Below are 23,146 nucleotides of genomic sequence, written 5' to 3' on the forward strand. Positions count from 1 at the left end.
GTCTAGGTTGGTCATAACTTTTCTTCCAAGGAGCAAGCATCTTTAAATTTCATGGCTGAAATCACCATCTGCAGTGATTTTGGAGCCCCCAAAAATAAAGTCTCTCACTCTTTCCATTGTTTCCCCATCTATTTGCCATGAAGTATTGAGACTGGATGCCATGATCTTAGTTTTTTGGTTTTGTTTTTTTTTTAGCTCTGTATTTTATTTTATTTTTTTAAATATAAATTTATTTATTTTAATTGGAGGTTAATTACTTTACAATATTGTATTGGTTTTGCCATACATCGACATGAATCCCACCTCTTGAAGAATTTTCCACAGTTTGTTGTGATCCACACAGTCAAAGGCTTTGGCGTAGTCGATAAAGCAGAAGTATATCTTTTTATGGAACTATTGTGCTTTTTCAGTGATCCAACAGATGCTGGAACTTTGATCTCTGGTTCCTCTGCCTTTTCCAAATCCACCTTGAACATCTGGAAGTTCATGGTTCACATACTGTTGAAGACTGGCTTGGAGAATTTTGAGCATTACTTTACCAGCATGTGAGATGAGTGCAATTGTGCAGTAGTTTAAACATTCTTTGGCATTGCCTTTCTTTGCGATTGGAATGAAAACTGACCTTTTCCAGTCCTGTGGCCACTGCTGAGTTTTCCAAATGTGCTGGCATATTGAGTGTAGCACTTTCACAGCATCATCTTTCAGGATTTGAAATAGCTCCACTGGAATTCCATCACCTCCACTAGCTTTGTTCATAGTGATGCTTTCTAAGGCCCACTTGACTTCACATTCCAGGATGTCTGGCTCTAGATGAGTGATCACACCATCGTGATTATCCGGGTCGTGAAGATCTTTTTTGTACAGTTCTTCTGTGTATTCTTGCCACCTCTTCTTAATATCTTCTGCTTCTGTTAGGTCCATACCATTTCTGTCCTTTATCGAGCCCATCTTTGCATGAAATGTTCTTTGGTATCTCTAATTTTCTTGAAGAGATCGCTAGTCTTTCCCATTCTGTTGTTTTCCTCTATTTCTTTGCATTGATCGCTGAAGAAGGCTTTCTTATCTCTTTGCTATTCTTTGGAACTCTGCATTCAGATGGGTATATCTTTCGTTTTCTTCTTTCCCTTTTGCATCTTTTCTTTTCTCAGCTATTTGTAAGGCCTCCTCAGACAACCATTTTGACTTTTTGCCTTTCATTTTCTTGAGGATGGTCTTGATCACTGCCTCCTGAACAATGTCACAAACTTCAGTCCATAGTTCTTCAGGTACTCTGTCTATCAAATCTAATCCCTGGAATCTATTTGTCACTTCTACTGTATAAAAATAAAGGATTTGATTTATGTCGTACCTGAATGGTCTAGTGGTTTTCCCTACTTTCTTCAATTTAAGTCTGAATTTTATAATAAGGTGTTCATGATCTGAGCCACAGTCAGCTCTAAGTCTTGTTTTTGTTGACTGTAGAGAGCGTCTCCATCTTTGGCTGCAAAGAATATAATCAGACTTTGGTATTGACCATCTGGTGATGTCCATGTGTAGAATCTTCTCTTGTGTTGTTGGAAGAGGGTGTTTGCTATGACCAGGATGTTCTCTTGGCAAAACTCTGTTATCCTTTGACCTGCTTCATTTTGTACTTCAAGGCCAAATTTGCCTGTTACTCCAGGTATCTCTTGACATCCTACTTTTGCATTCCAGTCCCCTATGATGAAAAGGATATCTTTCTTTGGTGTTAATTCTAGCAGGTCTTGTAGGTCTTCATAGAACCATTCAATTTAAGATTCGTCAGCATTACTGGTTGGGGCATAGGCTTGGATTACTGTGATATTGAATTGTTTGCCTTGGAAATGAACAGAGATCATTCGGTCATTTTTGAGATTGCACCCAAGTACTGCATTTCAGACTCTTTTGTTGACTATGAGGGCTACTCTATTTCCCTAAGGAATTCTTGCCCACAGTAGTAGATACAATGGTCATCTGAGTTAAATTCACCCATTCCAGTCCATTTAATTCGCTGATTCCTAAAATGTCGATGTTCACTCTTGCCATCTGCCAATTTGCCAACTGTTTGACCACTGCCAATTTGCCTTGATTTATGGACGTAACATTCCAGATTCCTATGCAATATTGCTCTTTACAGCATCGGACTTTACTTCCATCGCCAGTCCGATCCACAACTGGGTGTTGTTTCCACTTTGGCTCTATCTCTTCATTCTTCATGGAGTTATTTCTCCACTTATCTCCAGTAGTGTAAATCGGCACCTACCGACCTGGGGAGTTCATATTTCAGTGTCATATCTTTTTGCCTTTTCATACTCTTCATGCGGTTCTCAAAGCAAGAATACTGAAGTGGTTTGCATTCCCTTCTCCAGTGGACCACATTCTGTCAGACCTCTCCACCATGACCCGCCCGTCTTGGGTGGCCCTACATGGCATGGCTCATAGTTTCATTTGTGTTAGACAAGGCTGTGGTCCATGTGATCAGATTGGTTAGTTTTCTGTGTTTGTGGTTTTCATTTTGTCTTCCCTCCCACGGAGAAGGATAAGAGGCTTATGGAAGCTTTCTGATGGCAGAGACTGACTGAAGGGGAAACTGGGTCTTGTTCTGAAGGGCGGAACCATGTTTAGAGTTCAGTCACTCAGTCGTGTCTGACTCTTTGCGACCCCATGAACAGTAGTACCATCTCCCGGAGTTCACTCAGACTCACGTCCATCGAGTCCGTGATGCCATCCAGCCATCTAATCCTCGGTCATCCCCTTCTCCTCCTGCCCCCAATCCCTCCCAGCATCAGAGTCTTTTCCAATGAGTCAACTCTTCACATGAGGTGGCCAAAGTACTGGAGCTTCAGCTTTAGCATTATTCCTTCCAAAGAAATCCCAGGGCTGATCTCCTTCAGAATGGACTGGTTAGATCTCCTTGCAGTCCAAGGAACTCTCAAGAGTCTTCTCCAACACCACAGTTCAAAAGCATCAATTCTTTGGCGCCCAGCCTTCTTCACAGTCCAACTCTCACATCCATACATGACCACAGGAAAAACCATAGCCTTGACTAGACGGACCTTAGTCGGCAAAGTAATGTCTCTGCTTTTGAATATACTATCTAGGTTGGTCATAACTTTTCTTCCAAGGAGTAAGCATCTTTTAATTTCATGGCTGCAGTCACCATCTGCAGTGATTTTGGAGCCCAGAAAAATAAAGTCTGAAACTGTTTCCACTGTTTCCCCTGTTTCCCCATCTATTTGCCATGAAGTGATGGGACCAGATGCCATGATCTTCGTTTTCTGAATGTTGAGCTTTAAGCCAACTTTTCACTCTCCTCTTTCACTTTCATCAAGAGGCTCTTTAGCTCCTCTTCACTTTCTGCCATAAGTGTGGTGTCATCTGCATATCTGAGGTTGTTGATATTTCTTCTGGCAATCTTGATTCCAGCTTGTGTTTCTTCCAGTCCAGCATTTCTCATGATGTACTCTGCATATAAGTTAAATAGGCAGGGTGACAATATACAGCCTTGACGTACTCCTTTTCCTATTTGGAACCAGTCTGTTGTTCCATCTCCAGTTCTAACTGTTGCTTCCTGACCTGCATACAGATTTCTCAAGAGGCAGGTGAGGTGGTCTGGTATTCCCATCTCTTTCAGAATTTTCCACAGTTTATTGTGATCCACACAGTCAAAGGCTTTGGCATAGTCAATAAAGTAGAAATAGATGTTTTTCTGGAACTCTCTTGCTTTTTCCATGATCCAGCAGATGTTGGCAATTTGATCTCTGGTTCCTCTGCTTTCTCTAAAGCCAGCTTGAACATCAGGGAGTCACGGTTCACGTATTGCTGAAGTCTGGCTTGGAGAATTTTGAGCATTACTTTACTAGCATGTGAGATAAGTGCAATTGTGCGGTAGTTTGAGCATTCTTTGGCATTGCCTTTCTTTGGGATTGGAATGAAAACTGACCTTTTCCAGTCCTGTGGCCACTGCTGAGTTTAATCCAATTTTCTGTTCATGGGCTGGGCTGTGTTCCCTCCCTGTTGTTTGACCTGAGGCCAAACTATGGCGGAAGTAATGAAGATAATGTGGACCTCCTTCAAAAGGTCCCATTCATGCACTGCTGCACTCAGTGCCCCCGACCCTGCAGCAGGCCACTGCCGACCCACACCTCTGTGGGAGACTTCTGGACACTCTTGTGCAAGTCTGGCTCCGTCTCTTGTGGGGTTACTGCTCCTTTTTCCTGGGTCCTGGTGCACACAAGCTTTTGTTTGTGCCCTCCAAGAGTCTGTTTCTCCACCCAGAGCCCCTGCCCCTGCAGCAGTCCACTGGTGACCCACACCTCTGCAGGAGATACTCGAGCACAGTTCTGGCTCAGCCTCTGTGGGAACTTTGGGTCCTGGTGCACACAAGGTTTGATTGAGCCCTTTGAGTGTCTTTGGCGGGTATGGGGTTTGATTCTAAATGCGATTTCACCCCTCCTACTGTCTTGCGGGGGCTTCGCCTTTGCCCTTGGACGTGGGGTATCTGTTTTTGGTGGGATCCAACATTTTCCCATTGATGGCTGTTCAGCAGCAAGTTGTAATTTTGGAGTTCTTGCAGGAGAAGATGAGCATATGTCCTTCTATTCCACCATCTTGGACTGCCATATGTAGTTTTTAGAATTAGCTAATATATGTAAAAATTGTTAATTCTAAGAATTAAAAACTAAGAATTCTATTTGCTGATATTTTATTGAAGACTTTACATCTATATCCATGAGGGATATTAGTCTGTAGTTTTATATTTTGTAATGCCATCATTTGCTCTCAGTATCAGATCAGTACTAGTCCTATAAAAGTGAGTTTGGAAATGTTACCTTTTCTTGTATTTTCTGCAAGAGATAGTATAGAATTGGTGTTAATGTCCTTTTTTAGTAGAAATCTCCAATGAAACCATGTGGGCCTAAAGATTTTTTTCAGGAGGTTTTTTTTTTTTTTTTTAATTTCTACTTTAGTACCATTGTGGTCAGAAAACATGTTCTGTATAATTTCAGATATTTTCAATTTGTTGGTTTGTTTTATGACCCAGTATATAGTCTATCTTGGCATGTGTTCTGTGAATACCTGAAAAGAATTTGTATTCTGCCATTGTTTGGTGGGTTATTCTATCAATGTCACTTACATCCTGTTGGTTAGTAGCAATGTTGAGTTCTTCTATATCTTTGCTTATTTTCTGTCTAGTTGTTCTATTATCAATTGCTAAGAGCTGCTGCTGCTGCTAAGTCGCTTCAGTCGTGTCTGACTCTGTGCAACCCCATAGACGGCAGCCCACCAGGCTCCCCCGTCCCTGGGATTCTCCAGGCAAGAACACTGGAGTGGGTTGCCATTTCCTTCTCCAGTGCATGAAAGTGAAAATGAAGTTGGTCAGTCGTGTCCAACTCTTTGCGACCCCATGGACTGCAGCCCACCAGGCTCCTCCGTCCATGGGATTTTCCAGGCAACAGTACTGGAGTGGGGTGCCATTGCCTTCTCCGATTGCTAAGAGAGGGATGTTGAATTCTCAAACTCTAATCCATCTATTTCTCCTTATAGCTGTATCAAGTTTTGCTTCAGGTACTCCAAAGCTCTGTTATCTGGTGCATGCACATTTAGGATTGCTGTATCTTCTCAGCAAATTGACTCTTTAACTGTTATGTAATGTCCTTCTCTGCCCATGGTAATTTTTTTTTCGCTCTGAAATCTACTTTGCCTAATATCAATGTAGCCACTCCTACTTTCCTTTGACTAATATTTCATGGCATATATTATTTTATCCTTTTACTCTCAACCTCCTTATATTTAAACTGAGTTTCTTAGAGACAGCATATAGATGGATTAAGCCACTCTGCCAATCTTTATCTTAGAATTGGTGTATTTAGATCATTTACATCAATGTAATTTTGATAGTAAGAATTAAATCTGCCATTTTATTTTTAGTTTTCTCTTTGGTCCCTCTGTTCTTTGTTTTCTGTTTTCTTTACCATTACTGTTGGTGACTTATACCTTTGTTCAAATTCCATTTTGATTTCTCTGTAGTGATATTTATTTATTTATTTTTGGCTGTGTCAGTTCTTTGCTGCGATGTATGGGCTCTCTCTAGTTGCAGTGAATGGGGGCTACTCTTTGTTGTGGTGTACGGGCTTATTGTGGTGGCTTCTTTTGTTGCGGAACATAAGCTCTAGGTGCAGAGGCTTCAGTAGTTGTAGCACACAGCCTTAGTAGTTGCACCTCAAATGGGCTCTAGAGCACAGGATTAGTAGTTGTGCCACATGGGCTTGGTTGCTCCACGGCATGTGGGATCTTCCCAGAGCAGGGATTGAATCCATGTCCCCTGCAGTGGCAGACAGATTCTTATCCACTGCACCACCAGGGAAGTCCCTCTTTGGTTTTTGATTGTTTATCTTTGTATAGGCTTTTAAGTGGTTGCTCTAGGTATATTTTGGAGAAGGCAATGGCACCCCAATCCAGTACTCTTGCCTGGAAAATCCCATGGACGGAGGAGCCTGGTAGGCTGCAGTCCAAGGGGTCGCTAAGAGTCGGCACGACTGAGCAGCTTCACTTTCACTTTTCACTTTCATGCATTGGAGAAGGAAATGGCAACCCACTCCACTGTTCTTGCCTGGAGAATCCCAGGGACGGGGGAGCCTGGTGGGCTGCCGTCTCTGGGGTCACACAGAGTCAGACACGACTGAAGCGACTTAGCAGCAGCAGCAACAGCTAGGTATATATTATACATAATGTAACTTGTTACAGTCTACTGGTGTTGACATTGTACCAGTTAGAGTGAAGTGTAGAAACCTTACTTTTAAGTCCCTTTCCTTTTCCCCACTTGTAACCTTATTGTGTTATTATATAATCTAATAGATATTTCCTCTGTTTATTCAGAACTACATCAGAGAATGTTATAATTTTTCCTTTAATCATCAAACATAATTTGAAAAATTCAAGAGGAGATAAAAATTTGATATTTACCTATATTTTTATCCTTTCCATTGTTCTTTCTTCCTTCCTGGTGTTCAAGCTATCTTCAATCACCATTTCCTTTCCCTGTCAAAAACTTCCTTTACCTAGTCATTTAGGGTGGGTCTAGTAACAACAAATTCTCTTAGTTTTCTTTCTTCTGAGAATATTTTCATCTCCTCTTCATTCCTGAAGGATATTTTCACTGGATGTAAAATTCAAGGTTGACATTTATTTTCTTTCAGCACCCAAAAAATGCTGTACCACCTCCTTCTGGCCTCCAAGGTTTTTGATGGGAAAACCACTGTCATTTGAACTATCTCTCCCTTATATGAAAGCATTTGTTTTTGTTTTCCTACTGTCCAGATTTTTCTTTTTCCGTAGTTTTCAGGGATTTGATTATGACAGATCTTGGTATAGATCTTTGAGTTTACACAGTTTGGAATTCAGTCAGCTTCTTTAATCTGTAAGGTTTTTGTTGTGGTTGTCCAGTTGCTCAGTCACATCCAACTCTTTTCGACCCCATGGACTGCAGCATGCTAGGCTTCCCTGTCCTTCATTATTTCCCAGAGTTTGCTCAGACTCATGTCCATTGAGTCGGTGATACCATCCAACCATCTCATCCTCTGTCATCCCCTTCTGCTCCTGCCTTCAATCTTTCCCAGCATCAGGGTCTTTTCCAACGAGTCAGCTCTTCCCACCAGGTAGCCAAAGTATTGGAGCTTCAGCATCAATCCTTCCAATGAATATTCAGGGTTAATTTCCTTTAGGATTAACTTGTTTTGATCTCCTTGCTGTCCAGGGGACTCTCAAGAGTCCTCCAGTACCACAGTTTGAAGGCACCAGTTCTTTAGCATTCAGTCTTCTTTATGGTCCAACTCTCACATAAATACATGACTACTGGAAAAACCATAGCTTTGACTATATGTACCTTTGTTGGTAAAGTAATGTCTCTGCTTTTTAATCTACTGTCTAGATTTTTCATAGTTTTTGTTCCGAGGAACAATCGTCTGTTCATTTCAAGGCTGCAGTCACCATCCACAGTGACTTTGGAGCCCAGGAAAATGAACTCTGTCACTATTTACATTGTTTCTAAGGTTTTATCTTTTGCCAAATTTGGGAAATCTTCAGCCATTATTTCTTCAAATACTTTTTCAGTCCTACCTTATTTCTCCTCTTCCTATGGAACTTTGGTGACATGAATATTAGATCTTTTATCATAGTCCCATCTGGTCACTGAGGTTCTGCTCATTTTTGACTGTTTTTTTGCCTTTTGTTCAAATTAGGTTATTTCTATTCTATATATTCCAGTTTACTGATTCTTCCTCTGCCCTGTCCATTTGGCTATTGAGTCCATCTGTTGAGTTTTTTATTTCACTATTTGTACTTCTCGATTTTAAAATCTCCATTTAGTTTTTCTATATTTCTTCTGTTTCTTTGCTGAGACTATTTTTAATTTGTTTCAAACATGTTTATAATTGCCTGTTGAGGTATTTTTATGATGGCTGCTTTAAACTGCTTATTGGATATTCCCAATATCACTGTCATTCTATGTTGGTCTCTCGATTGCCCTTTTCTCATTCAAGTTGAGAGTTTTCTGTTGTTGGTATGAGTGATTTTCTATTATATCCTGAACATTTCAGATATTTGTATAAATCCTCAATTTAGTCGCTCAGTTGTGTCCAACTATTTGCGACACCATGGACTGCAGCACACCAGGCCTCCCTGTCCATCACCAACTACCAGAGCTTACTCAAACTCGTGTCCATTGAATTGGTGATGCCATCCAACCATCTCATCCTCTGTCGTCCCCTTCTCCTCCTGCCTTCAGTCTTTTCCAGCATCAGGGTCTTTTCCAATGAGTCAGTTCTTCACATCAGGTGGCCAAAATACTGGAGCTTCAGCTTCAGCATCAGTCCTTCCAATGAATATTCAGGACTGATTTCCTTTAGGATTAACTGGTTTGATCTCCTTGCAGTCCATGGGACTCTCAAGAGTCTTCTCCAACACTACAGTTCAAAAGCACCAATTCTTTGGTGCTCAGCTTTCTTTATAGTCCAACTCTCACATCCATACTTGACTACTGGAAATACCATAGCTTTGACTATACAGACCTTTGTCAGCAATGTAATATCTCTGCTTTTTAATATGCTGTCTAGGTTGGTCATAGCTTTTTTTCCAAGGAGCAAGAGTCTTAATTTCATGGCTGCAGTCACCATCTGCAGTGATTTTGGAGCCCCAAAAAATAAAGTCTGTCACTGTTTCCATTGTTTCCCCATCTGTTTGCCATGAAGTACTGAGACCAGATGCCATGATCTTAGTTTTTTGAATGCTGAGTTTTAAGCCACCTGTTTCAATCCCCTCTTGCAAGTTCATCAATAGGCTCTTTAATTCCTCTTCACTTTCTGCCATAAGGATGGTGTCATATCTGAGGTTATTGATATTTCTCCCAGCAATCTTGATTCCAGCCTGTGCTTCATCCAGGCCAGCATTTCGCATGATGTACTCTTCATATAAGTTAAATAAACAGGGTGACAATATACAGCCTTGATACACTCCTTTCCCAATTAGGAAGCAGCCCGTTGTTCCATGTTTGACTCTAACTGTTGCTTCTTGACCTGCATACAGATTTCTTAGGAGGCAGGTCAGATGGTCTGATATTCCTATCTTTTGAAGAGTTTTCCAGTTTGTTGGGATCCACACAGTCAAAGTCTTTGGCATAATCAATGGAGCAGAAGTAGATGTTTTTTCTGGGACTCTCTTGCTTTTTCAGTGATCCAACAGATGTTGGCAGTTCGATCTCTGGCTCCTCTGCCTTTTCTAAAACCAGCTTGAACATCTGGAATTTCTCGATTCATGTACTGCTGAAGCCTGACTTGGAGAATTTTGAGCATTACTTTGCTAGCATGTGCAATGAGTGCAATTGTGTGGTAGTTTGAACATTCTTTGGCATTGCCTTTCTTTGGGATTGGAATAAAACCTGACCTTTTCCAGTCCTGTGGCCACTGCTGAGTTTTCCAAATTTGCTGACATATTGAGTGCAGCACTTTAACAGCATAATCTTTTAGGATTTGAAATATCTCAGCTGGAATCCATCACCTCCACTAGCTTTTTTTGCATTGATGCTTCCTAAGGCCCACTTGACTTCACATTCCAGGATGTCTGGCTCTAGGTGAGTGATCACATCATCGTGGTTATCTGGGTCATGAAGATCTTTTTGTATAGTTCTGTGTATTCTTGCCACCTCTTCTTAATATCTTCTGCTTCTGTTAGGTCCATACCATTTCTGTTCTTTATTGTGCCCATCTTTGCATAAAATGTTCCCTTGGTATCTCTAATTTTCTTGAAGAGATCTCTATTTTCCTCTATGTGCATTGATCATTTAGGAAGCCTTTCTTATCTCCAAACCCTGCATCTTATTTAAATCTTCAGTTTTAGCAGGCTTCCTCTGATACCATGGTGGCAAGGAAGGGAGGCTCCACCCCATTACCTCCGGATGGGGGTAAAAATCTAGGTTTCCCACTCAGTTCTCATTGACAGCCTGGGGGAGGAGGGGTCTTCATTACTCCTGGGCAGGACTGGAAATTCTGGCTCCCCCTACTCCACCTCAGGGTACCACCCTGCCCAAGAATGGCAGTGGCACCTTGTTACTACTCTTCATGTGACCTCCACTAGGTGGGCCTCCTTGCCATCGAGCTTGGATAAAAGTCCTGGTTTTCCACTCTGCCTTCTCTGACACCACCCTCATTGGGTGGAAAGAGAGACTGGTTACCACTCGGCTGACATTTTACTTTCATGTTTCTTTCATTCAACAAATATGTAATTGGTATTAATATATGCTAGGCATTATTTTACGTGATAGAGATGTAAAAAGGACAGGTGAAGGCCTTGCCCATCGTGAAGCTTACTTCTTTCTAATGGAGAAGAAAGACAGTAAGCAAATAACTAAATATTTGGTAATTGGTTACTGGTAAATTCAGAAAGGGTACTTTTTTAGGTAGGATGGTCAGTAAAGGCCTTCCTGAGGAGGTGACATTTGGGAATAGATCTAAATGCAGTAAAGGGAGGAACTTTTCACAAATTGGGATGAAGAACATTCTGGATGAACAGAAGAGCAAGAGCAAAGATTCTGAAACAGGAATGAATTTGGTTTATTTCATGTAAATATGTTTTAATGTGTATTCAAAAAATTATAACTACCACATCAAACACTTTGATTTCACAGACACCTTGCTTTGGATGAATTTAAGTGTTTTAAGAGTGTAAAAGAAAAGAGAGGTTTTGACATAAGTGATATGTGAACAGGGCAAAATTCTTGACAGTTCTGAAGTTTAGGAAACAAACCTAGCTCTGAAGTAGATAATGTTATTAGCCTTGTTTAACATAAAATAGAACTTAGGGAGGTTGATTAGCTTGCACAAGTTTACACAGTAAAGAAAGGAGCAAGGGAGCTGGGACTCCACATGAGAAAATGAAGATCATACCAACGTTTAGAAGAAGAAATGTGAAATTTTCCTTCTGCTGGGTGGAGCTGCTGGGCTTTGCATACAAAAAACCAAAAACTTTTGAAAAATAGTTGGAGACCTATAAGTTGTTTAATTAAGCTTTTTTTCTGTTTGTTCAAAGTTCATGCCTAAAGCAGTTATATCACTTTAGTCCCCTCCAGCCTTTAGCTCTAAAATAATCAAGGGGCAAAAGGGGAGTTGGAGCTTATCAGAGAAAATAAGGTTAAACCACTCAGGGTTCTGGAATGCCTAACTGTTGACAATTCTCTCTATCTACCCGGAGGCCCTTTAACCAACTGAGATTCAGGTGCTGTCTTTAGCACAGCCGCCAAATCCAGCAGTGCTGAGGGGCAGTTTATGCCAGAGTAAGCAGGCCCAATCTCCCTGGCCTTGCTGCTGAGGACAGCCTTTGCAAGATTCTCACCACAAAGTTCCAGGGGAAGCTCTGCAAACATCCCATCCTGTGAACTGCTCTGCTGTACCTGGATAGGGACATCCAGAATCTACAGTCAGGCCATCAAAGAGCTCTCAGTGTTTGAGAAAGGGAAGCATCTTTATAGGCTTCTGGTTTACTCACATCCTTCTGCCTCTTTGCAGCTCCAAGCATATTTTGGAGGGAGATTTCATAAAGATTTCTAAATTGAGTTAGAATTTCACGTCTGTTGTGACATGCAAATTAGTCCTGCTTGCCCGTTGGCAGCAATGCAGCTGAAGTGCCTAGAGATGGGCCATAAAATGAAAACATCAAAGTGATTAAATGTGCCCGAAGAGTATAATTGAGTGCATGAATAAGAGAAAATAAAACAAATTGATTTTCTCCAGTGCCAGAAAAACAGAATAATTGAGAACAAAATAATAGACTTTGAAGTAATCAAAGTGAGGAATGCACCATAGTGACATAGAAACAGCCAGTTGTGGGAGAGATTTATTGTGTTTCTGTTATCATTTTTACAACTTTAATTTCATTAGCTAATAAATACAAATCAATTGAAAAATCAGTCAACCAGAAAGGAGGCAGTCCCCAGCCAAGATTTTTATTCACATCTCTAAAACAGGCCAAGGCAGTGATCCTTAATCTATTTTCATAGGCGCACATATCTCCCTTGAGCTGGAAAACAAGTTATGGGAGGCCTCTCTGCTTTGGAGGCAAGGATGTTCTCCTCTTGCCTGTCACTTTCCACATATGGCTTTACAGATTCAAATTTCCAAAGGATCACTTTTATACCCCGCCAAGGTTTCCAACAGGCAGAATTGCCTGAGTATAGCATCTTGGTTTACCAAGATGACATTTTCATGGCACTAACCAGCACGTGTGGTCTTTCAGTGGGTCTTTCTGAATTCACATAGTGGTGGTGCTGACGGTGATGGCAGCTACAGCAGCCACAGCAACTTCCACTCTCACAATACTGTTAAGCATCTGTGGGTTTGTCGTGTCCACCCCACTCCCCGCCAGGCCCTACCACCACCACCACACACACACAAGCACACATGCACACACACAAGTGACACTGAAATTTAATATAAAACCAAGAAGTCCAAGCAAGAGTATGCCACCCCTTTGGTGTCCAGCCTGGTAGCCATGATGCATGGAGGAGCAGGAGAGGGGAGTCAGGCAGGGAGGCTTCTTATGCTAGTGATGGCAGTGGGGCACTGGAGACACCAAGCTATGCCAAGACCAGGTGCTTGAAGATCACAAAGCCAACACGAGACCACTGCAAAACTATTTTTATGGCTTCTCCAAGGAAAGACACCCTTCACCCTACTCCTCAGCTACTCACAGGAAGGCTCAGTGGCTCTTCACTGCAGGATCCACAACGATGACTGATATGTTGGTGTTTTTTCTTTTCACGGGCTCTTGAGCTACCCTGGCAGCTGTTGGCATTTCCAGATGTTCAAGACACACCCTACCTTCAGCCCTCCACAGTCACAGGCCATGACTTTGGCTCCAGTAAAAGTCTTTGGGACCATGGGGACTGTAAGCCAGGATGCACAGAAAGAGTTGACAGTGCTGGGACTGGCACTACTTGCTGGCTCCATCAGGATAGCATGGTTCATAGACTGTGCCTGCCAGGCAGTTTGTCCTGGAGAATTACTCTTCGAGGAAGCACCTAGAAGCTGAAAGGAATCTCTCTTTCTGGTGGCATCCAAGGCCCAATCATGGTGTACCTTGTGGAGAACAGGGAATGTTAGCATTTTGTTCTTTTGTGCAACCCCAGTTCAGGCCTAAAACCCCAGCTTCCATTTCCCACTGCTGTTTGGGAAGAGCAAAATGGAGCAGATGGCTTTCACAACTCTAAATCATTATACAGATGTAAGGCTGTATTATTCTTCCTGCTGCTGCTATTCCCATTATCCTGGATTTCCCAGCCCAGAGTTTTTGTCTGAAAAAGAAATGTGGAGAAAGCTCATGGACCAAAGAACCTAGAGCTATGACTCCAAAGTGGCTGGGAGGCATCGCCCAGCCCAGCCCAGCAGATAGACTGCTTGAGGCCGAGCTCTACAAGCTGCCTGGCTGGCAGGCATGCAGCCCACTCCTGTGATGTCACCTCTCCAGTTACTGGTGCCTATCCCTCCACATGGAGCCAGCAGATTTAGGCACGGGGGGGAGAAAAAATGAATCATAGGCTATTTTAGAAATCGCTTCAATTCAGTTTGAGACTGCAGTAGTCCCTTGCAAGTTAAAACCAGAGCACCCAAAACATCAGGGTACTATCCTTTAAGTGCTGATATCCTATAGATGCCAGAAGCCTGGTGGGATTAATTCACAGCCTCAGGTTTATTTCAGGTCAGAGGTAGACAAGTGGTAACTGGCGGTTATACTAATTGTCATTGAAAGGCTTTCTGATGACAAGAGGGATCTACATTCTAAGACAAACAATATAGTTAACAATTAAGAGCTAAAAACTAAAATCACCCATCCATTTCAGCACATACCTAAGGCTTCCTAGAAATCCTTTGTTCTGCCATTGTTCCCAGGTAAAGAGTGAGACCCTCAAGCCTGATGTGATGAGGCAGCTACTAGGGAAGTTACTCTAGCCCTAGATCACACTAGATGAGACTCCTCCCCATCTTAAACTTGTTTGGAGTCTCCACATGGCCTCTAGGATAAGACTATGGCCTTCCGGACCCTTGATGATCTGACCTCGAACAATCTCTCCAGCCTCATTGCACGTGCACACACATACACACCCACACAAACAAACCTGTCCCTGACCCTCATTCTGTGCTCTGGCCACAAAAGCTTTGCCGGTGTTTTTATACATCATGCTCTGTTCCTGCTGCCTGGTACATTCTCTCTCCATTTGCCCTTTAAGATGACACCTCCTCCATGAAGCCTTCCACGCCCTCTCTTCAAATGCCCTCAGCACTCTGTACAGACAGGTATTATATGGCCTTATTGCTATGGACTATGATGTGTTTGTCTCCATATATGCTTTCCTTGCTAGACTGAGAGCTCCTTAATTGCAAGAACTGTATCTTTCAGTGAATACTAGTTGATTGATTCCTGTGCACTGTCAAAGTGGCTAACAATAGTGATGAACAAGATTAACACATCCCAGCCCTCACAAGATGTGTTTGGTGTGCTAAGTGCAGTGAAGAAAATAGAATCATGTGGCAGAAAATGAGTGACTGGGGGTGACAACTTAGACTAGGTAGTCATCAGGCCCCTCAGAGGTGATTTTTGGATTGAGACCTGAGTGATAAGAAGAGTCAGGAATGAGAATATCCAGGAACAGAGCATGCTAGGTGGAAGGAATAACATGTGCAAAGAAGGGGGAGCCCTAAGAGGGAAAAATGACTAGTGTGTTCCAATAACACAAAGAAGTCCCATGTGGCCAGAACAGAGAGTGCAAAGAGGGCAGAGGCAGAAAAGAGACCAGGGACAGGCCAGACCCTGCAGAGCTTGGTGGCTAAGTTTGAATTTTATTCTAGGTGTGATTGGAAGCCTTAGAGGGCTTTAAGCATACAAGTAATGTGATCTGACCTAAGTTTTAACAAAATAATCATGCTGCTATATAGAGGAAGGGTTGTAGGTGGCAAGGATGGAAGCAAGAAGACCAATGTTGAGGCTATTAGAGTTGTCCATGCAAGGGGTGACAGTGGCTTGGAGTAAAGTTATCACAGTGAAGGTTGGAGGGAAATGGGTGGATTTAGAAAATATTTTGGAGGTAGAATTGACAGGACTTCCTAATGGATTGAAAGGGAGGTTATAAATGAAAGAGCAAATAAGAACGACCCCAGTCAATGTCATGAAGAAAAAAAAAAAGCGAAAGGGAACTGTTCTATATCTGTACTGTCCAATATGGTCACCACTGGCCACATGTGGCCATTTGAATTTGTTATTAAAATTAAATTTAAAATTCAGTTCCTCACTTGTACTGGCCATATTTCAAGTGCTCAATAGCCACAGGTAATTAATGGCTCTCATATTGGGCAGCATAGATATAGAACATTTCCATCATCCCAGAAAGTTCTATTGGACAGCACTGCTCTACATTAAAAAGACTAAAAATTATGAGAATAAAAAGACAAGCCACAGACTGGGAGAAATTCTTGCAAAACACATATCCAATAAGGACAATTAGCCAAAACATACAAAGAATTCTTAAAACTCAACAATAAGAAAACAACCCAATCCAAAAATGGGCCAAAGGTCTTAATACACGCCTTACCAAAGAAGCTACACAGGTGGCAGTTAAGTACATTAAGGTATGCTCACTATCATGTCACTAAGGAATTACAAATTAAAACAGTGAGTTCTACTACATACCTAATAGAATAGCTAAAACCAAAACAATGACACCACCAAATGCTCACAAGGATGTAGAGCAACAGGAACTCATTCATTGCTGGTGGGAATGCAAAATAGTACAGCCATTTTGGAAGACAGTTTGGCAGTTTCTTACAAAACTAAAACATAGTTTTAACATACAGTCCTGCTCCTTGCTATTTATTCAAATAAGATGAAAACTCATGTCCACACAAAAACCTGCACATGAGTGTTTGTAGCAGCTTTATTCATAATTGCCAAAGCTTGGAAGCAACAAAGATGTCCTTCAGTAGGTGAATGGATAAACTATGGTACATTCAGACAATGGAATATTTTTCAGCACTAAAAAGAAATGAGCTATTAAGTGACAAAACGTAGAATAACGTTAAATGTGTATCGCTAAGTAAAGGAAGCCATTCTCAAAAGGCTGCATACTGCATGATTTTAGCCATATGACATTCTTGAAAAGACAAAACTATAAAGACAGTAAAAATATCAGTGGCTGTGATGGGATTAAGGAAAGGAAGGAGGGATGAATAGGTGGAGCATAAGAATTTTAGAGCAGTGAAACTATTCTGTGTGATACTGTAATGATGGATACATAATATTATATACTTTTCAAAACTCATAGGCCTGTACAACACCAAGAGTGAGCCCTAATGTAAACTATGGACTAAATAATAATGTATCAATATTCATTCATCAGCTATAAAAAATGTGCATACTAATGCAAGATGTTAATACTAGGGGAAATTGCCTCCTGAGGGGAGATGAGGAACAGGGAATATAAGATATCGCTACACTTTCTGCTCAGTTTTTCTGTAAACCTAAAACTGCTCCAAAAATAAAGTCTATTAATTAGCAGCAACAATGAGAAAGAGTAGAGTGCTCACAAGCACCTAGTACTGGCAAAGAATAGATACTCAATAAATGTTGATTGAATAAATGAATGAACAGATGAATTAGTCAGTCGATGAATCAATAGAACCCAAGCCTCCTGAGCCCCAGTTCAGTACTCCTTCTTGTACATCAGAGGTAGGATGAGGATATAATGTATTGTCAAAACCAAGATACTTGAGAGTGAAATGGGGTGCCATGGGTATAAGTCAGAACTATCCCAGAGATCACAAACTAGGAGCCTGTGAGCCACATCTTATCTCCAAAATTGTTTTGTTTAGCCTATCAGATTAATGTGCCATGTGATATTCCTTAAACATTTAAAGCAGTTGTCCACATTTCACACTATGAAAACTCTGTATAAAGATGTGAATGTCTGACTTCTCTTGGAAAGTGGAAAGATCTGACCCACATTCCTGCTCACTAGTGAATGGCTGGAACCACGTAGCAGCTGCCCCCTTTGTAAGCAGGTACCTTCCTGTTTGCCACAAATTCCACCTTTCCCTATTGTATCTCCTGCTCTAGGCCAAGTGTGAGTTTCCATTTCTCATCTTGCTGACACCATTTTGGTGCTGTTTTCTTTTGTATTAGAGTTAAGAAAAGAGGAAATTATTTCTTACATTCAGGCCATTCTACAAAGTAGGGAAAAGGAAAAGGATTCAGAGGGATCCGTTTGTCTTACCCCCAGTCTGTTCTACTGACATCCAGTATATTCTTGGCCTCTATAGACATTTGAGTTTGCCCCTCTGATCTGTACTCTGTGTCTCTCCAGGCTGCAGACCATGCTGGCCTTTAGAATTTTCTCAGGCTGCCACCCACTGATGGAAAAGCTAGATGTGAGGCGAAAACAATGGGCATTATTTAAGCTTACATTTTCATTGTTACCCAAACTCAATATTGCTCATCATCAACTTTTGGTGGAAACTATTTCTGTTGTTTTTCTTAATTGCCTCCAAATGTAACTAGAGAGTGAGACAGAGCAGTAGAGAACACAGCACCCACCTTTCCTTTCTGTGAACATGTGTCATTGGGACACTCAGACATGGGATTTTGTTCAACTGTGCACTCACTCATTCATCAAGCTCTGGCTATTCTTAATAGATGGAAGCACCCTCGCTTCAGCACCAGGACCCCCTGTAGGTCTCCTCAGCAGAGTCAACAACACACGCAAAGGCTCACATGGAGATGGGAAAGTATGGATGGGACACTTGTAAGCCAAGGTGTTAGATTTCATTCATAGGTACTCGGGAGCTGCTAAAGTTATTATGGAGCAGAGGAGGCATGTGATCACAGCTAGAATTGTGTGGGGGACAGCTCCAGAAGTGGGAGCACCAGTTAAAAGGCTGTTGCAGTGACCTGAGTGACAAGAGCTATGACTAAGGTGGAGAGAGGGCAACAGAAAAGAGAGGACAGATTTGGAAGACATCTTGAGGTTAGATCTGGCAACTCATAAGATGTGGAGAGTAAAAGATGAAGAATCAGATTGTCCAGAGATTATGAACTTAAGGGTTGAAAACACCCAAGCCATGATCCAAAAAATTAACTAAGTTAGAAAAATGAAAAATCAGAATTCCCTGGCAGTCCAGTGGTTTAGGACTCTACACTTTCTCTGCCAAGGGCCTGGGTTTAATCCCTGGTCAGAGAACTGAAATCCCACAAGCCACATGGCTTGACCAAAAAAGAAGAATGCGAAGACAAATTATATACTGAGATAAAATGCTTGCAAATCATATATCCAACAACAGATTTATATCTGGAATATATAAAGAACTCTCCAAACTCAACAGTAAAAAAAAAAAAATCCAATTAATAAAAGACATGAGGAGGATATACAGACAGCAAATAAGTGCATGAAATGATGTTCAACATTATTAGCCATTAGGAAAATGCAAATTGAGACCACAATGAGAGATCCCTACACACCTATCAGAATGGTCAAAATAAAAACTAGTGACACCACTAAATGTTAACAAGAATGCTGAGAAACTAGATCCTTCATATAGTGTTGGTGGGGTACATACCATGGAACACTACTCAGCGAACAAAAAGGAACTAACTTAATGCACACAACAGCCTTAATGGATCTTTAAGAGCATTGTGCTGAGTGAAGGGAAAAAAAATCTCAAAATGTTATATACTGTATGAGTTCATTTATAATCTTGAAATTACAAAGTTATAGACCTAGAGACCAGATTAATGGTTGTCAGGGCTTAAAGATAGGGGGTGGAAGGGAGTTAACAAGGTGGCTTGATGGAGATCTTTTGGTGATGGAATAGTTCTGTATCTTTTTGTGGTGGAAAATGAAAGTGAAAGTCATTCAGTCGTGTCCTACTCTCTGCAACCCCATGGACACAGTCCATGTAATTCTCCAGGCCAGAATACTGGAATGGGTAGCCTTTCCCTTCTCCAGAGGATCTTCCCAACCCAGGGATCAAACCCAGGTCTCCTGCATTGCAGGCAGATTCTTTACCAGCTGAGCCACAAGGGAAGCCCAAGAATACTAGAGTGGGTAGCTTATCCCTTCTCCAGGGCATCTTCTTGACCCAGGAATCAAACTGGGGTCTCCTGCATTGCAGGTGGATTCTTTACCAACTGAGCTATGAGGGAAGCCCTTTTGTGGTGGGGGTTATACAAATTTACACATGTGATAAAAGTTTCATAGAATATACACACACATACAAATAAGTGCATATAAAACTGGCAAAATTTAAATATGGTCTGTGAATTATACCAGTGTCAATTTCCTGGTTTGGATATTAAATAATAATTATGTAAGATATTGCCACTTGGAAAAACTTGGTGAAGGCTACTTCTTGGTAATTTTTTTTTTACAACTTCCTATAAATCTATAATAATTTTAAAATTACAAAGTTAAGTACTACCCCCCAAAAAGGAATAAACTTGATACACTAAAAATTTGCATTTACCTAAAAATTTGCATGAAAATTAAAGGCATTATGCTGCTTGAAAGAATCCAGTCTTAAAATGTCACATACTGATGATTCCATTTATATAACATTCTCAAAAAGACAACACTTACAGTGATGGAGAATAGGTCAGTATTGCCAGGTGGTAAGAGGGGGAGGGGAGGATGTGACTGCAAAAAGAAAGCAGAAGAAATTTTGATGAGTAATGGGACCAATCTGTCTTAAGAATCTTGACATGTGTTAAAAATCATAGAACTGCACATAGCAAAGAAAGTCACTTTTACTGTATGTTTATTTTTTTCCAAGTTTCTATTAATTGAAATTTTATTTTTTTATTATAAATTTATTTAATTGGAGGCTAATTACTTTACAATATTGTATTGGTTTTGCCATACGTCAACATGAATCTGCCACAGGTATACACGTGTTCTCCATCCTGAATCCCCCTTCCAACTCCCTCCCCGTACCATCCCTCTGGGTCATCCCAGTGCACCAGCCCCAAGCATCCTGTATCATGCATCGAACCTAGACTAGCAATTCATTTCATATATGATATTATACATGTTTCAATGCCATTCTCCCAAATCATCCCACCCTCTCCCCCTCCCACAGAATCCAAAAGACTGTTCTATACATCTGTGTCTCTTTTTCTGTCTCGCATACAGGGTTATCGTTACCATCTTTCTAAATTCCATATATATGCATTAGTATACTGTATTGGTGTTTTTCTTTCTAGCTTACTTCACTCTGTATAATAGGCTCCAGTTTGATCCACCTCATTAGAACTTATTCAAATATATTATTTTTAATGGCTGAGTAATATTCCATTGTGTATATTTAATACTGTATTAAAAATTAAACTAGATAGGCAAGTGGGTGCTGATTTTTCTCTCCTTCCTTTCTTCCATTTATCCATTTATTGAGCACCTACTATGTGCGAGGCACTGTGCTAGATATCAACCAAAAGTAAGGCAGCTAGGTCCTTGCCCTCATGGAACATCCTTCCTGTTTTAGAGTAGAAGTGGTCGGTAGGGTTTGGAGCCCAGTATTTTGGCTTGGGGAAGTAGGTCAAGAAGAAGACTGTGGAGGGACCAGTGCTGTAGGATTTCAAGTGATTGCTTTTCCCTCAAAGATTCTTAGACCTGAGAGTAGGGGGAAATCCCCAATTCATCTTTCACAGGTGCTCGTGAGAGAAAATGCTAAAAGGGTTGTACCTTGCTAAGCGGGGGAAGAAATGTTGGGGGTGCGGAAAGATTTGATGCAATTAGTGAAGTATAGACTCTGAAAAGTATTACCCAAATTTGTGCATGTGTGTATGTGTGGCTTAAAACAGCCATTTGTTTAGCTCATGACTTTGTGAGTTGGCAATAGGGCTGGGTTCAGCTGAGCGGTTCTTCTGGTTTTGGCTGAGTTCACCTAGCACTGCAGTCAGCCAGCTGTCCAAGGCCTCACTCACATGCCTGGTGGGTGGCTGGTGGTTGCTGGGGTAACTGGACCAGATGTCTCTCACCATCCAGCAGCCTAGCCTGAGCTTGTTCCTATGTTGGGGGGGCAGGGTTCCCAAGGACAGCAAGAGAACAAGCCCCAAAATGAAAGTGCCTTTTTTAACAGCTTTATTGAGGTATAGTTCACATATGTTACTTGACTTTGAATTTTGTTTTCTCTCCTATTTGCAGGAAATCTGAAGCATGTGGTCTAGTTGACAAAAAGAGATCAAATTTCCAGAGCCAAAGAGCAGTGCCTATAATGAAGACAGCGTGTTTATGCGAGCAGTGTGTGGAATTTGTGACTGCAGGGGAAATTTGGAAGAAATTACTTCCTGAAAATTTCCAAGGGGCACCAAGTGGCAGCTGGCCTCCTAGCATGAAGCAGGCAGGCACCCCAGAGGCCTCAACTAGACCTAGGGGAAGACAAACATTTCCAACATTTAAAGTGTTTATTTTTTAAAAAATACACAGATGCCGTTTCTAATCTTTGAAAATTATTTTTAGGCAAGTTGGGGAGGGGGTATTTTTATTTTCTTAAAGGAGGCAGATCAGAAGCTGGAGGAAAGCATGGAGATTTGGTTGGCAGTTGGTGGGGCAGTAGGGAGATGAGAGTCAGGGTTTGGGCCTCAGGATCATCCAGGTGGAACCTTGGGGGAGGGGGATCTGGTCACAGATGGGGAGAAATCCACCTGTGTTGTTTTCAGGATTACAAATTTATTTTGTTTTTTAATAAAATCTTTGCAAACCTACCTCTCTTCCATTTTCCTCATTGTGAAGTACCACTAACAGCACATAGTTGTGAACATTTCCTCTCACTGAAGTATAAAGACTAACCCTGCTGCTTCCCTGTTCTGCTCAGCCCCAGCCTGATAGGGTGACTCTGAGTGCTGGATCCTGCTGAGAAACTAATGTGTCTTCCACTAAGTCCCGGGGACAGAAAGCCAAGCTCTAACCTGTGCTGGGGCCTGACCAGAGCTCATAAGAATACAGGTGCTGCAACCATGGGGAAGGCCTTGCTGGCTCCCCAGAGAGAATCTATCCTGCCTAGGGAGTGACTCAGCAATGGGAAGAGCAGGTGGCAGGTCAGATCCAAGAGGGACATCTTGATGAATAGAGGCTACTTCCCATCAAGCACGCTTGATGAAAATGGGATACAGGTGTAATGTGTTGGTTTTCCTATAACCTCAAAGGCAAAGATAGAGAAGGCAATGGCACCCCACTCTAGTACTCTTGCCTGGAAAATCCATGGACGGAGGAGCCTGGTAGGCTGCAGTTCATGGGGTCGTGAAGAGTCGGACATGACTGAGCAACTTCACTTGCACTTTTTACTTGCATGCGTTGGAGAAGGAAATGGCAACCCATTCCAGTGTTCTTGCCTGGAGAATCCCAGGGACGGGGAAGCCTGGTGGGCTGCCATCTATGGCGTCACACAGAGTCAGACACAACTGAAGCGACTTAGTAGCAGCAGCAGCAAAGGCAAAGAAAAGATGGCAAAATGCAGATGGGGTTCTCGAGAGAGATAAGAAAGCAGAAGTGACAGCCAAATGTCACAGTTTTGGAATTTGATTCACCAAGTATGCAGCTCCTACAGCTACTGGGACTTGGATG

General features: G+C 41.7%; 1 protein-coding gene across 1 annotated transcript in view; it reads left to right on the forward strand.

Annotated features, from left to right (window-relative positions):
• Positions 1-22,128, forward strand: part of HDAC8 (histone deacetylase 8) — a 230,843-nt gene extending 208,715 nt beyond the window's left edge. Inside the window, exon 11 of the mRNA XM_068962289.1 lies at positions 21,728-22,128. Within this exon, the coding sequence (XP_068818390.1) occupies positions 21,728-21,750 (23 nt within the window). The 3' untranslated portion in view covers positions 21,751-22,128. The remainder of the gene's footprint in view (positions 1-21,727) is intronic.
• Positions 22,129-23,146: the final 1,018 nt, after the last annotated feature.

The sequence above is a fragment of the Capricornis sumatraensis genome, chromosome X (genome assembly GCF_032405125.1).
Source record: "Capricornis sumatraensis isolate serow.1 chromosome X, serow.2, whole genome shotgun sequence".
Lineage (NCBI taxonomy): Eukaryota > Metazoa > Chordata > Mammalia > Artiodactyla > Bovidae > Capricornis > Capricornis sumatraensis.